The following is a 14,801-nucleotide window of genomic DNA, read 5'->3' on the forward strand; positions in this document are numbered from 1 at the left end:
GAACACGACTTGCGGACGGCCAGTCAACGGGGCGGATGAGTCGGATCGGATCGGGTGGCGCTGACATGGGCTGTACTATATGTGTGTGCGGTCTTTTCGGGGGGAGTTTAGTGGGTGGCATCCTCAGCCTCAGACTCAAATTAAAATTCAGTTCTCAGCTTGCAGCCATCGAGCTTTCCCCGCCGAGCTTTCGAGTGTGCGTCCTCCTTGCGATTTCCACGGTGTGTGTATTTTTGCAGTCAGGAGATACCAATTTGTAGCTGCAAAAAAGTGTCTCAATCGACACTAGTTAACAGGGCTTGGGTCATACAAAAATATTTATTTTATATTTATTTATATTATTATATATAAGCAGCTGCTTTGAAACTATTCTTCAATTCCAGAAAGTAAACAAAAGTTTAAAAGATTTTTAACTAATGCTCAATTAAGAAAGATTTTGTAAAGCTTAATCTTTTTTATGTTATTGCTATCGATTTTTTTCAAGTATTTATCTTGAAGTTAAAATTGTATTTATATTTACTTGTTTTCGTATATATAGTAATTATATATTATTAAATTGAAAAAAAAAACATACTTCGATAATAATCTATTTAATCCAAATGAATTATTTACAAAAATTTACATTTCTTCAAACATTTATTAATTTGTTTAAAAGTGTTTATTATTCATAGCATAAAGTTCATATGCTGATAGTATTTACAAATGTTATTTCGAAAATTTATAATTTATAGCTTAATTGAAAGGGGCTAATTGAAGATTAAAGAACTGGGCTAATCGTGGGTCGAGAGGTCTTGAAACATACATACATACAAAGCTAGTGAGGAATTAAAATCTTTAAAGCAAGCTTAGAAATTTCGAATTATTTTCCTATCTGTGAATCGGTTGAAAAGCTAATCTGCTTCCAAGTATATAATTACCAATGAATTTTCAAAGAGGAGTAGTTTTTACAACTTGTAGTTTTAGTACTATGCCTAAAAAACAATTTGTATGAGGAAGAAAACAAATAAAAATAATGATTGAAAACAAACACATACATATTGACATTCTATTTGAGATAAATTTGTTTGCTTTATGTTTTATTTATGCATATTTAAGTACTCGTAATTAGAGCCTGCAATTAGACGAAGGCAGTGCACTGGATGGACCATCCACATACAACCCTGAGCGCCATTTCAACTAGGCGTCCAGACACTTAATCTATAGTTAAGACCTCTGGAGATCGAGACGCACACGTGAACAGCCGGAGAAGTCGCACAACCTAAGCATAAATCTGGCCGGTGCATTAATTAAGCTTAAACGCAGGCTTCCTCTTGGAGCTCATCACAAAGTCGCACAAATTGCTGCCCCAAGACGCTGGTCAATTGAATTAAGTCTCTCTTTCACTCACTAAACTATATATGAATATATATATATATATTTTTGCAGATCGTTTTGGCTTGCTTTTGTGCTCCAATCAGTGCGCGAAATTGAAGACAACCATGGGGGAAGATTGCCCTTTGGGGAGATTGTTTTTACCCAGTCTCCCAGAGTAGTTTGTACTTACACAGAAAATAATTAATAAAAGTAATAGTTATGGTTTAAAAAAGGTTGGACACATTAATAAAGGTTGAACACATTACACCTTATATCTCAAAGTTTATAATCCAAATTAAAAAATATGCTTTATAGATCCAAATGTTTGATAAACTAAATCTTGTAGTAATAGACCTTACTAAAGTCCTATTTATCTTTAATTAAATATTAATTTACTTCAGATAACCTAAGTAAAACCAAGAAAAACATTATTTAGTTCAATATTTAATTCTTTACAGTGGAATCTTCCTCAATTGATGTCATTAAATTATGTTTGTGTCTATAAATAGATTTAGTGAGAAAAGAGTTCTGTCTTTGATTTGGGGTTAAAGTACCAGTAATCAAAAAGTGGACTAACATATTAAGCAACAAATTGCTTAAATTTAAAAAACATTGAGACTAACTTATGCTAAAGCTTAAAAATCTCAAGCTTTAAAGCTAGCTTCTAACAAGTTGTGGAACCGACTAAAAGCTTTCTCTAACAAAATATAGGTTTATTTCCATTGCCTTTGAATTTCCCCTTGTTTTGATTAGAGCATTAACCCCAAAAAAACTTCGATTTTTTTGTTTGTTTTGGTCTGGGTAAAATTTAATTTTATATTTTTATGCGCAATTAATTTTTTGGTCTGACAGTTGAAATGAAGGGCAGGAGACTATCGTCTCCAGAAATCATTTGTTAGAACAAAAAAAAAAACATCAAACCGGTTCCAGCAAACCAGAATCTGTTTGGATTTGTTCTGTACTTATGTAGGTATATTCGAATCCCAGTCTGACCTTCCAATAATGCTTGCTGATCAGCTGATTTCTGACTTCGATACGATCCCAATTTCATTTGCCTAAAGACGAAGACCTCAGTTACCCGTTGGATTTGCAGCAGTTTGGTTCTACGGCCAATGGAATTCGGAAATTACCAATCAGAGTATTAACAAGGAATAAAATATTGTAAGTTTTGCAAACTGTTAAAGCGTATTAACTTAATTTGTATAATACAAAGCAAAGAGTTTTATGTTTTTGAATCACAATTATTTTACATTTAAACGCATAGATAATTGATTAAAAGCATTTGATTCCACGTATTTACAGAAATCATTTTTTGTTGGCTATTCATAACAAGTTTCCATGATAGTTAAACAGTATTTGGATTTAATTTTTCAAGTTTTTTAAGAAAATGTATTTTTTAAATCTTTTTTTATTTTGTTGCTCTTAAACATTTTTTTTTAAATGTTGCACTATTTTATGGCCATGCAACCGCTTCAAACTGGCTAAAACCGACCATTGAACGGTCGACCACTGAATTTATTCGGTTTGGTTTGGCTCTTCACACAAAGCAGCGTGCAAATTTCAAATTAGTTGCATTGCTTGCAGAATCGGACACCTAATTAATGCAGCAAAGTAACGTAGACTTTAATGAGTCAAGAATTCGAAACTGCTGCTGCCCAAACTGCCTTGAACTAGGACAGATAAGCTCGAGCTCCGTCCTCCCTATCAACACCACTGTTTTCCTCAATTAAAATGAGGATGAGTCTAGAAGTCTGACTTCGTCACCGATGCGGACTAGACCAAACCACCACAGCTGAGTTTTTGGAGGTGCGAACCAGTTTTAACTAATCAGCTCCGTTGATAAGGAAATCGCTTTATAAAGTGTAGTACTCGTACAGTCCATGTTATGGAACGTGCTCCTATCGCCAAAGCTCAGCTCACCGGAACCAAACTGATCACTCAATAGCAAAATGTTTTAGAGGCAATGACATCGCTGGCCGAGCCCAAGATTTGATTTAGGACTTCCGATCATAGTCCCATTGACAAGGAAATTAAGTTTTTTATGAAATTTTTCTACAGTTTTTATATTGCTAGATTAGGATTATTGATATTGTCAATGAAAAAGGTTCTTAAATACACATAGATTTTATTATATTTTAATTTATGTTATTCTTATTACTGATACTGGTTTGGATATTAAAGCTTTTCGATTTTATAATTGAAACGTTTATTTATATAACAACATAACATTTTTAATTTTTGCAATACCTATAAAAGATAATTTGGATAAATATCTTAATTTAATTTCTATTTATTATAGAAATATATAGTATAAATATATGAAAATATATATTCTATTGTTTTTTCCTTGCAAAGGCTAATATTTTTAAATTCAAATTGTTTTTTACTTTTTTTTGTATTACTTTAAATATAAAGTTTATAAATTTTTCTCTCTGTGCCTTAAATCCCTTTAATAGAACCACAAACAAATCCTTTCTTCGGCTGTTAAAAGGTTTAAAAACATTTAAATTGAAGTCTAATCTCAGATAATGAGACATAATTCGGTTAATACTTGATTACATTATTTATTTTCTGTTTGGCAGTGACGTCACGTCGGACTTAACCGGTTCAAGCCGGTGGATTCCATTTGGACTGCGTTTTGTTTTTGGGTTAAGAACCAAGCTGAAACCAACCGAAGCCAGAGCTTATCAATGCGGCGAGCGAACTACCTTGTATAGCATTCAACATCCCCCTCTCTATATATGTATATATGCATTATTTAATATAATAATAATACGACCCCGTAGAGACGATCGAGTGACGGAAGTTTTTCCATTTTTCCCATTTGCCGACTCTAGGGTCGATCTTGTTGTTGAAGTCGCTCTTTCTTCCACTCGCTCTCTTCGGCTCTCATTTGTGGATGAGCTGAGCTGGCTTTTTGAAAATTCAACGTTTTTCGAAATGTTAAATACGAGTTTTCAGATTCATCTCGACGGTGCTCGCGTCAAGTTGTCCCCTCGCATTGAACAACAATAATCCGATTGTGTGTGAATACTTGTGTGTTGTAACATTTTGTGACCATAAAGAGTTCTGTGGCCTTCAATTCAACTTTTCAAAGGTGATTAAAGGCATAACGAAATATATACAATTATTATTTTAATTACAATTTTATTTAAAACGGATATTAAATAAGAATATTACATTAAAGTTAAATATATTTAGTGACATTTAAGCATTCAGCGATAAATAACAAAATGATTAACATGAGTGAATATAAATTTAATAATTTTTGCCAAAGTAAACATTGTGGTAGCTAAATCTAGGAATTACTATTACTTAACTAAACTGAATCAATTGTAAAGCCTATTGATCACCATCGAAAATCCAATCTTCTCAATCTTTTAAGCATTTTAAAAAAATATTTTTTTTTCACTTAATAAAACAAAATATGAACAATTTAAATATTTAACATAAAGTTGTATTAGTACAATATTAGCATTTGTCACGTTTGCCAGCCACGTTCTGATACCGGTTTACTAGTGTAAATAAGAATCGTATACAATGTGATATAGATTAAAAATTTTTACTGAAGTAATGCTAATGAACAGATCGCTGTGTTTAACGCTAATCGAATTACAAACACACCCAACACAAAAAAAAAAAAAAAATCAGATAAATTAAACAGAAAATTCTACTACTTGTTACAGCATCAGCGTTGGATAAAACCGAAAGGAAAACCGCAAAAATGTCAACAACTATCTTCATCTATGCCGTGTGCCTTGCATTAGTTGCCAATTTCATGTCAGGTGAATATCCATTGTGTTTTTAAGTAGTCTATACAATTATATATATAACCTTTGGGTTTTTTTTGTATTTTTAATTCCACTTTCAATTTAAGCCAAAACAAAAGTTAAATTGATTTGCCAACACTTTAGATTTGTTCAGCATTTAGTTTATGCCAATTGAATGATTTTCTATTTAGCTTAAATCGTACTCAACCCACCGCAACTTATTAAGCTACATGATCACTGAGGTGGAAACTCAGGCCAAACACTTTTCCGAATAAAAGAAAAAACCTCTCATGAAAACGAGACTCTGTCAACTCAAGCGCCACGTTAAATTGAATTTACCCGGATTGGATTGCTTTCATTTTATTTCTGACAAAAATGAGCGATAAGTTTGTTGATTGAAAACGAAAATCAAAATCAAATTAAAACTCAAATGAAACTTATTGTTCTTTCAAAATTCTCAATAACTATTTTTAAAGCTCCACTTTAGTGACACAGATATGACCTATTTATTTATCAATTTACGATGCTCGCAGTTTTTGTAGCAATTAACTCATCTTACTGCGTCTCACTTTACCGCCTACCATTAAGTTTACTTTTAATTGTTTAAAAAATCCGAGAGTTTATTCTAATTAGCCAGTGGATGCCCACACGCACACACAATCCTTTGTGAGCCGCCGCCACGGGTAAATTGATTGTCCAAGCAATTTCGCGGCTCGCACTCACTTGTTAAGGGAACATTAAATGGCGTTAAATAATATTGAAAGTATTTGCACACGAACTTATGTACCTACTATGTATAATAATCGTTTGGGCAAATATGCACGTTTATGGACATTCCACATCGACGAGTGAGTAATACTTCTCCCTTTTCACTGGCGAACTTGAGAGCGCGTTTCATTAGCGAACAATTGTCAAGCAAAAAGTTGCAACAATGGCAACAGTTGAGAAATATTTCCCTCTCCTTCCCCGTTTTCCCCTTGCTTTTCCGCTTTTCCTCTGAGTTACTCGCTGAACAGCCGCATGAATATGCAGCACAAGTTAAATGCAAATGGGAAATGCTTAAAATGCAAATTCTCAATAGCAACTGCCACTGTGGATTTTTTTACGGCAAGTGGTGACTTTTTATTACTTAATGTTTGTTTGGCCTGCCCTGAATTCACTTAATTGCCAAAAGGTCTACGTGAGTGGACACCAAAGTGTTACAATATAATGCATACGCCTCGCAAAACGTTAGACATTTATAATCCTGACAGCCCCAGACATATTTCGAATTTTCCAGTACGAGCTCCAGTCTGCGTGTCCTTGCCCTTTGGCAACGTAATTTTTTTTAGCAGGTTCAATGGGGAAATTCTCCTTTGAGTGATGGCTTGAAGGCTTCCAATTCCCTTCCTTTCCTCGGGCTATAGTTTCTGTCAAATGTTAACCAAATTGGATGGAGACTGTCAAATAAGCTTATGGGAAATCGGATATGGCAATAAAAAATGTAATAGAAAAGTGCAATGGCTGAAAGCTATTGAAATATTAAAATATTTTCAAGAAGCTTAGAAATCGTTTTCATTTAAGTAAATTCATTTTTAAAGTAAACATTTCCTATTTAAAATAAATTAACAAAAATTTATGAGCCAATTAAATATAATTTATTAAGAAAAAGTGTGACTTGAAATTTAATAATTAAATAATAACAAATGATTTTCAAATCAAAGATTTTTATTTTAAAAACCTTATAGCTTTCAGATAAATACATTGACAACGCTAGTTTTTTTTTTAATAAATAGCTAAAAGAACTTACATTATAGCATCAACAGAATACGAACATATTTTCTGTCTGATTATTTTTAAAAGATGTATGCCATTTACATAATATATTTTAGTTAGGGCTACTAATCTTCGCCATAATTGAAACGCATATTAAGCCTAGTTTTTGTCGGGTTCTCGAGGGTTCGCGTGCCAAAGTCTGGATGTTTCGGCATTTTGTTTTTTTGGCCCCAAGCAGTTGACATGCAATTATTCAGGTTACTGCAGTCGAATCGGAGTCAGTTTGTTAGTTTGTCAGTCAGAGGCCTCACCTGCCGACAGTATCTGGGTTTGAATATGGGTGGCAATGGGAGGCTAATAAAACAATTTACTGTCAGTGTGTTGGCCACTTTGAAAAGGGCGAATTGCGCGGCATTTGAATGCAATTAGAGGTTGTACGTATCCAATTACCTTCGAGGAGGGAAAGTGTGGTTTAATTAAAGCAAATGTCGTAAATAATATTAAGGGGTTGCGATTTATTTCCGAGTAAAGATAAGCAAAATTTATATTACTTCTTAAAAAATTTGTATTTATAATAAAAGTAAAAAAAAACGGCTTTTTAATGACATTTTATTTAGAATTATAGTTAATCATGATTGTCTAGCACATTAAAAGTAAACAAAAGAAACTAATAAACAAAAGATTCAAACTTTAGATTCTTTTAATGTTTTCCACTTAGATTATCTCACTTTTTAAAACAATGGTAATATATTTGGAATTTCGCAAATTTATTGTGCTATTAATTTATAGAATTTTGATGCTACAAATTGTCTAAGATTTATAATTAAATTCCATTTACATTTTTCTTAAATTAATCTACAAAGCGATAACTACAATTAATTGTCTAAATATTTCACATATTAAATATTAATTGTGCTTTTTTTCCCAAAAGTTGTCTTTCTATTGCAGGTAGTATATAATCGGAACGAGCCGGATCGGATGACTATAGCATATAGCTCCCATAGGAACAATCGGAAAAATAAATGAAAAAAAATTATAACTTTGCTGTTTTTTAATTTTTTGTTTAGTTCTTCGACATATAGTAATGGTAAAATATTTCCGATTTACGGTTTAAATTTCATCAAAATCGGACGACTATAGCATATAGCTCCCATAGGAACAATCGGAAAAATAAATGAAAAAAATTATAACTTTGCTGTTTTTTAATTTTTTGTTTAGTTCTTCGAGATATAGTAATGGTTTAATATTTCAGAATTACGGTTTTAATTTCATCAAAATCGGACGACTATAGCATATAGCTCCCATAGGAACAATCGGAAAAATAAATGAAAAAAAATTATAACTTTTCTGTTTTTTAATTTTTTGTTTAGTTCTTCGACATATAGCAATGTTTAATTATTTCAGAATTATGGTATAAATTTTATTTTAATTTGTAGAATTCTGAAACTACAAATTGTCTAGGATTGATGATTAATTTCCATTCATATTTGTTTTTAATTAATCTAAAAGGCGATAACTACGGAAATTGTCTTAATATTTCAGATATAAACAATATTTCCTTAACTAAAAGAATATATAAATTTTAAAACCATATATATTACTGCAATTGAGATAACTAAGAATCCAACTAACTCTTATGAATTGTAAGGTGTGTTAATAACCTTATTAGTTAATTGCGGGTTGAAATAATAAAAATGCACGTAACTAATGCGTTCCTGCCTTATTCGTTTGCCATTGCAGTGAGTGCCATTCGGTGCCACCAGTGCAACACGCACGACAACGAGGATTGCGGTGGTCTGGTGGTCAACACGCCCCGTGCCCAGAGGGACAACCAGTTCCTGAAGGACTGTGCCCCGCCCAGTGGCAAGGAGGCCTTCTGCCGCAAGACGGTGATCAAGTTCGAGGCGAACAATGAGCACAGGATCGAAAGGAGCTGCGGCTTTATCGAGGAGAAGATACAGAATGCCTGCTTCACGGCCGACAACGAGGGCTACAAGCAGATCATCTGCACCTGTGCCGACGAAGGATGCAATGGGGCCAAGTCCTTGATGGGAGCTCGCCAGGTGGCCTACAGCCTGGTTGGCTCGGTGGTCAGTCTGGCACTGGCCAGCATCATCAGGCATTAACTTAGCAACTCCAGCAACCGCATCCCGTAGCCTGCATTCATAAAAAAGTACCTTAGCCCAACTGTTAACACTAAGTCTTTAATATTCTGCACTAAGTTCTTTGATGTTTGCCATATCTTTAGCTATGTACACATCCCATCTGTCTTGGCAACTGTTGCGCGTTTAGTCTCGTAATTTGTAATTGTATTTAATTTCTATGAAAATATAAGCATTATATTTAACTTAAATGGCTGGAGTTTTACTGGGAAATTATAGGGAATTGTACATTAAAGGAACTGTGCTAAATGAGAATAATCTATTTAAAATTTAATATTATATAAACAGAAACACTAAAACAAATAAAAATAAAATCACAAAATATAAAATACAATTTAGCATAATGTCTTAAACATTAGTTAAAGGTAAAAAAAAGTACTATTGTTAATTTAATTTCAATTTTAAATTTGAATTGTTACAAATTTAATTTATTTAAAGCTTAAGTGGCTGAAAATCTGAAAATCTTTTGCTTTAGCTGCAAATTATTCTGGTTAACCAAAATGTTGACCATAAATTATCGATGCATAAACACATCGGCCTGCAGGAATTCAATTATTTATATTTAGCACTTAAATCACTTTGCTCAATAATAGAAGAGGACGCAAAATTTATGCGTTTGCTAAATGTGTCGGCGGCAATTATATAAAATCGAAATTTTCATATGTGAAAGCGAAGGACGAACGCTGAAGTTGACCAAGGACTCGCCCACATATTTCGGCTCGGTCCCTTTTCCTGCGGTCTGTCGCTGTCTATCTCTTTGATACTTGCTGCCAAAATGTCTGCAGAAATTGTTTTGTGGCCCAGAGTCAAAGTCACTGTCTACGCAGGCCAAAAATAATAGGGCAACTTTGTTAGTTTTATTGTTGAGGATGAGCATGAGAACCCTGACGACATGTTGGCCCATTAAGTCAAGCACGCACACAGTTAAACAGAATTACACAATGAAAAAATATAACAAAATAATTAGTTCCTAAAAAAATGATTTTGAAGTAGTCATATTTCTGTAATTTTCAAAATTAAATAAAAACTGTATAATATTTTCCATATACATACATAAAAATTAAGTGTTTTAAAAGCCTTGTATATTAAATGCGTAAATTACAAATTTTAACTTTTATTTAAAAACTCTTTATGTTATAGAATCACTACAAATATTCAGGCAGTATTTTGGTTTCGTTTTTAAATGGACACAATTTTTTAAAATTCAATTGTAATAGCTGGTAATTTTAAAAACTAGAGATTCGAAATAATTATATATTTATATTATTACTATTTTTGCTTAAGTGCTTAAACAACTTTAATAAGGATGATTTCTCAGGGTGTAGCTCATTTTTTTTGGCTCTGACCACCGACTTTAATAACGCAGCCAGTTGCTGTTTGTCTTCTGCACACAAACAAACGCCGAAACACGCTCTCACAGATACGCAGATAGAGATACAGATACAGATACAAAAACAACTTTTGGGTCGACCTACATGCGTTAGCATTTGTGTTCTGTCGTCGCCAGCTCAAATGGCTCTGCAGCTTTTGTCTATGGGTGCGTACTGTCGACATAGTGGCGCCTTGCTGCCACAGCAACAGCATCCGCCTTGCCCCGCCTCTTCCGCCCAACCACCCACTGGCTCAGCCACGCCAACTTCCTCAGGCTCATTGGCAGTCTTGTCTCTGTGTGTTCAGTCATTGGCTTCCTTTTATTTTCGCCGACATTCTGTCGCCAGCATAAAAAACATTGATTTTGAATTCACTGAGCGCCATCGCCAAAAATATTGTCGAAATCATTTATTACTGTTTTTGCCGCTTGCTATTGGCCTTTATTCAGTTCCGCATTTTCTTTAATTGTTTGATTTGTATTTATGAATTGGCAAACGCTTTTAATAGCCTACATAGCTTAAATTTTGAGTCAGAAATTAGCTTGACCTTTGCTTTTATTTATTTAAGTGAGTTTTCAAAAATTATTTGAATGTAAGCAGTACTTTGTTTTAAAATTTAAAGTATCATATTTTTTTCAATCACATTTTTTCCCATAGTTGAATAGCTGAAAGTTTTTCCAGGTAATTGTTTTTGTTAAAAATTTCACACTTGAGAGGTACTCGAAAATATGCATCATAAAAGTAAGCTAGCATAAATGTCATTACGCGCCAAATCGCGCATACGAAGGGTGGGTCGAGCAGAAGAAAAACAAAACGCCATCAGGCTATAAAGTTATCATTGTCTGCGAGGTTGTGCCATTTTGTTATTCATTCCAAGCCATCGCGCAAATATTTGTGCAATGCATAAACCTTGTATTTGTTGGTTGAAATTTCCACAAACATTGAATTTCTTGACTGTTGATTCCAGTGATTTTTTGCGTTTAAATGAATTTAATTTGTAAAAATTATTGTATGAACATAAATAAAACTCAGCTTTGATTTTATTATTTATACACTAGATAGTAAATGCCTGTGTTAAGATATTTTTTCTTCTCTTTAAGTTATATTTTTTAAGGAATTACATGACTGATGATTCTTATTCTTTTCTTAACTACAGCAGTTTTGCTAGCGGTAAATCTCACAAGTCAACATTTGTCTTTGGAATTTGCTAGCAATTTAGAGACATGCAGATTTTGTATGTTAATCAGCTGAATGATGTATACTTGGCTTTCTTCTTGCAAACAGCAAATAAATATTTGTATTGTTCAAAGAGAGCATTGAGTCACGTTTCGTTTGCAACCATCGTGGCGTATACGCAATGCGGAGTAAAACTTTTTACTAGCTGCCTAAAAGTATGCCATGATATTTTGTATATGTCACGCCCTCTCAGAAGCTGATTGCTGTTGATGGTGATGAAGATGCTGCTGCTGCTGCTGCAGTTGCATTCCTGTGGCACGTGCTGCACCAGAGATTCCCACAAATTACAGCCATTTCTCTACCAAGTTCCACCGGTTTTCCTTTTGGCTCATTGACCTGTGAATCGCATAAAAGATAGGGGGTAAAAAGGCACGAAATCTCTGCCTTTTATTTCGGTGATTTTTCTTTAGTCTTTGGCCCACCTGAAGCTGCTCGAAAGGCGATTGCAGTCAAGTGCAAGTGATTGCTGGAAAAAATTACGTACTTTGGCATTGTTTGCCTGGCAAATTGATTTTATGTGCTTACCATTCCTAAGATGATTGTGCAGATGACTCCAATGAGACTTTGGAATAGGATTGAATGAAATTGCTAGCTTTCAAAGTTTAAAAGTGGTACTTAAATGGTGGTATGTGAATATGTGTGTAAATAATAATCATTATTTAAATTTAATTCTGAAACAAATTCAAAAAAATATTATTTAAATAAAATCTATTTCAAGCTGAAGCTTGTATAAAAATATTGCTGTACTTATACATCCTAGTATATTAATATATACTGCCACTGAAAACTGATATAAATCTCATTTTAAGGCAGTTAAATCCCCTAACAGCTATTTGTATGCAACCATAAAATAACTTCGCTGGATCAGCATATAGTATTGCAGAATAATCCCTCCGAACTGTGTGTGGGATTCGCTTTTTCATTGTACCAGCACTTTTTATATTCCGATTCCCCTGCAATTCGAGGCTCTGGCATTTGCAAGCGCATTTGTAGCGATTGATTTACCCAGAAGCTGCAGATATAGCCAACGATAAAGTTTAATGTTTATTGCTGGCATCGGAGCTGCCTCGGATTGGCTTTCCCTGCGTCCTTGGCAGCTGCTAGCTGGCAAGTTAATTGGCTACGGAAACCCAAGGCGATGTGTGTGGCCGACACGGTGCGTATACGTAACAAAACTCAATTAAACCCGAGTCAACAGAAGTCCGCCGTTTACCCACTCGAGCTCTTTTGTGACTACCACTTTTGCCGGGTAATGGGATAGTCTGACACACTTTTGGAAAGCCACCGTAAGCCGTAAATATTTCATCGCTGTGGCTGCACTAGAAAAAAGTTTTTCAATTAGCATGCCAAGCGAAAATTTAACTAATTAAAGGCCATTTTGTGGGCGGACATTTGCAACAGCAGAAAAACTGTTGACCCACAAAATGTTGTTACATTCTTGTGTTTTTTTTTTGCAAAAACAAATTTATAGCCATGGTAAAAGCGAAAAAAAAAAAAAAAAAAACCCGTTTTACGGTTTCCTCGGTTCGATGCAGAGATAAAAAGGTTGTAAACCAAAAGTCGAGCACGGACGAAAATGTGTCAAGTTGTAAAAATCGAAAGCATAATTCACGGCTGACCTTCAAAAGTATCCAGCGTGAATAAATGCCAACAGGAAACAGGAAACGGGAACGTGTGTAAACATTTTTAATTATGTCCTGTCGCATTTAGCAAGTGAAGTGGCGATATGCGATGTGGAGTGCCCTGGAATTATGACATCAACACGATGACGTCATCATCACCATTGACCAGACATCCCCGAATGTGTCCTTGTCACGCGGCAGTGGAATTGGCCAGGCTCTGATTTAATTTCCCTTTTGGCTTTGGGCAACAGGCTGCAGTTTTATGGCCCGCGGCCATGAAAAACACTGGAAATGGCCGGCTCTAAAGGGTAATTGAAATTGCCGCTGAATCGCATTTTCACCAGAAGAAATCGTTGCTGTGGGCTACCCCTTTTTTACAAGGATTGCGGCAATTAAAACTTCAATTCCCCCGGAAGTTTTGTTTTGCGAACTGGCATAGTTCTCTTGAAGGAAATTAAATTAGTTGTTTTTTTTCAACTTGAATGGTCAGCGCAGCCTATAATCCCTTGCTAAAACAGCAAGCTTGCTTACTAACATTACTACATGAAACTTTCAAAGCTAAAAGTTTTCTTATGTAGGTGAACGATTAATAAGAAGAAAAAATAAAAAGTTAAAGAAAAGTAGTAAAGATACTTTAATAAAATACTTTTGAATTCATATAAGGTTTAATATATATTAAATGGAGTAAAGTCTAAATATATATATTTTTTTTATTTTTAATTAATTTTTATTTCAATCTTTTGGTCGTATTTTGTTTACTTTTCATACATTTTTAGTTTTTATATGGTTTATAAAGAAAAAATAATATTTAACACCCACTGTGGCTTTCTAGGAGATTGGGTTAACTATGTTTTAAACTACCGCAATGTAAGTGCCTCGGGTTTCTCCACCACACACCAGCCACTTCGAAAATCCCACCTACTCCATTATGGGGCACCAGAAACAAGCGGCCACATTAGCTAACCCTTTTGGCGGGTTTTTGGGGCCAGGGCCGCGACCTACACCAATCACGTTCTGCATTGTTTATGATAAATGGAAACGCTTGCCAGCTGTTCTGGCCCGCGAAAGATACAAAAGGATTTAGGGATGGGAATGGCGAGTTCCTGAATCTGAGGACAACCGCTGGCTGGCGATTAATGAACGCCCACGCCCAGAGGATGTCGTCTGTGGAAGCCGCAATACAGAAAAGCGAATGAGTTTTTCGCTCTTGGGCGCCACTAATTGCTCGGCTTTGTTGCTGCTATCCAGTCCTCTGGGCACCACCACCTCCATCACCATCTCCATTTCCATGTCCTTTTCACCCTTTTGTTTTTTTTAACCAACTCCCAGGACACTCATATTTTAACAGACTCTCGCGCGTATTCTCCTCTTTCGTTTAAATACTTAATTTCATTTGAGCTGCAATGGTGAGCTGCTGTCGTTAAGCTAATGGGTCAAACGGGATGGTTTCCTGGGGAAGTCCTCAAAAAAAGTGATTTAAATTCAAGCGATTCAATCCTTTTGAGTAATGTTCTAAGAAAAAAAGCGTAGGTT

General features: G+C 34.6%; 1 protein-coding gene and 1 long non-coding RNA gene across 3 annotated transcripts; both read left to right on the top strand.

Annotated features, from left to right (window-relative positions):
• Positions 1-82: 82 nt before the first annotated feature.
• On the top strand, positions 83-1,520 carry LOC128261619 (uncharacterized). The gene is made up of 3 exons (XR_008268269.1): positions 83-221; positions 1,096-1,370; positions 1,426-1,520. It is a non-coding gene; the product is annotated as an uncharacterized LOC128261619 (long non-coding RNA).
• Positions 1,521-2,403: 883 nt separating this feature from the next.
• On the top strand, positions 2,404-9,231 carry LOC128261616 (uncharacterized). Of its 2 annotated transcripts, none has more exons than XM_052995399.1 (3): positions 2,404-2,514; positions 5,040-5,138; positions 8,619-9,231. In XM_052995399.1, exons 2-3 carry the CDS (start codon positions 5,078-5,080, stop codon positions 9,002-9,004), a joined length of 447 nt encoding a protein of 148 aa, XP_052851359.1. In that variant the 5' UTR covers positions 2,404-2,514; positions 5,040-5,077; the 3' UTR covers positions 9,005-9,231. The 2 variants fall into 2 exon arrangements, with proteins under 2 accessions (XP_052851359.1, XP_052851358.1); XM_052995398.1 differs by lacking the exon at positions 2,404-2,514 and adding an exon at positions 4,207-4,450.
• The last annotated feature ends 5,570 nt before the right edge of the window (positions 9,232-14,801 follow it).

The sequence above is a fragment of the Drosophila gunungcola genome, unplaced genomic scaffold, assembly GCF_025200985.1.
Source record: "Drosophila gunungcola strain Sukarami unplaced genomic scaffold, Dgunungcola_SK_2 000001F, whole genome shotgun sequence".
Lineage (NCBI taxonomy): Eukaryota > Metazoa > Arthropoda > Insecta > Diptera > Drosophilidae > Drosophila > Drosophila gunungcola.

Coding starts and splice junctions, on each gene's coding strand:
- LOC128261616 (XM_052995399.1), top strand. CDS start 5,078: ATGTCAACAACTATCTTCATCTATGCCGTGTGCCTTGCATTAGTTGCC. Junction 5,139..8,618: donor AGTTGCCAATTTCATGTCAG/GTGAATATCCAT, acceptor TTGCCATTGCAG/TGAGTGCCATTCGGTGCCAC.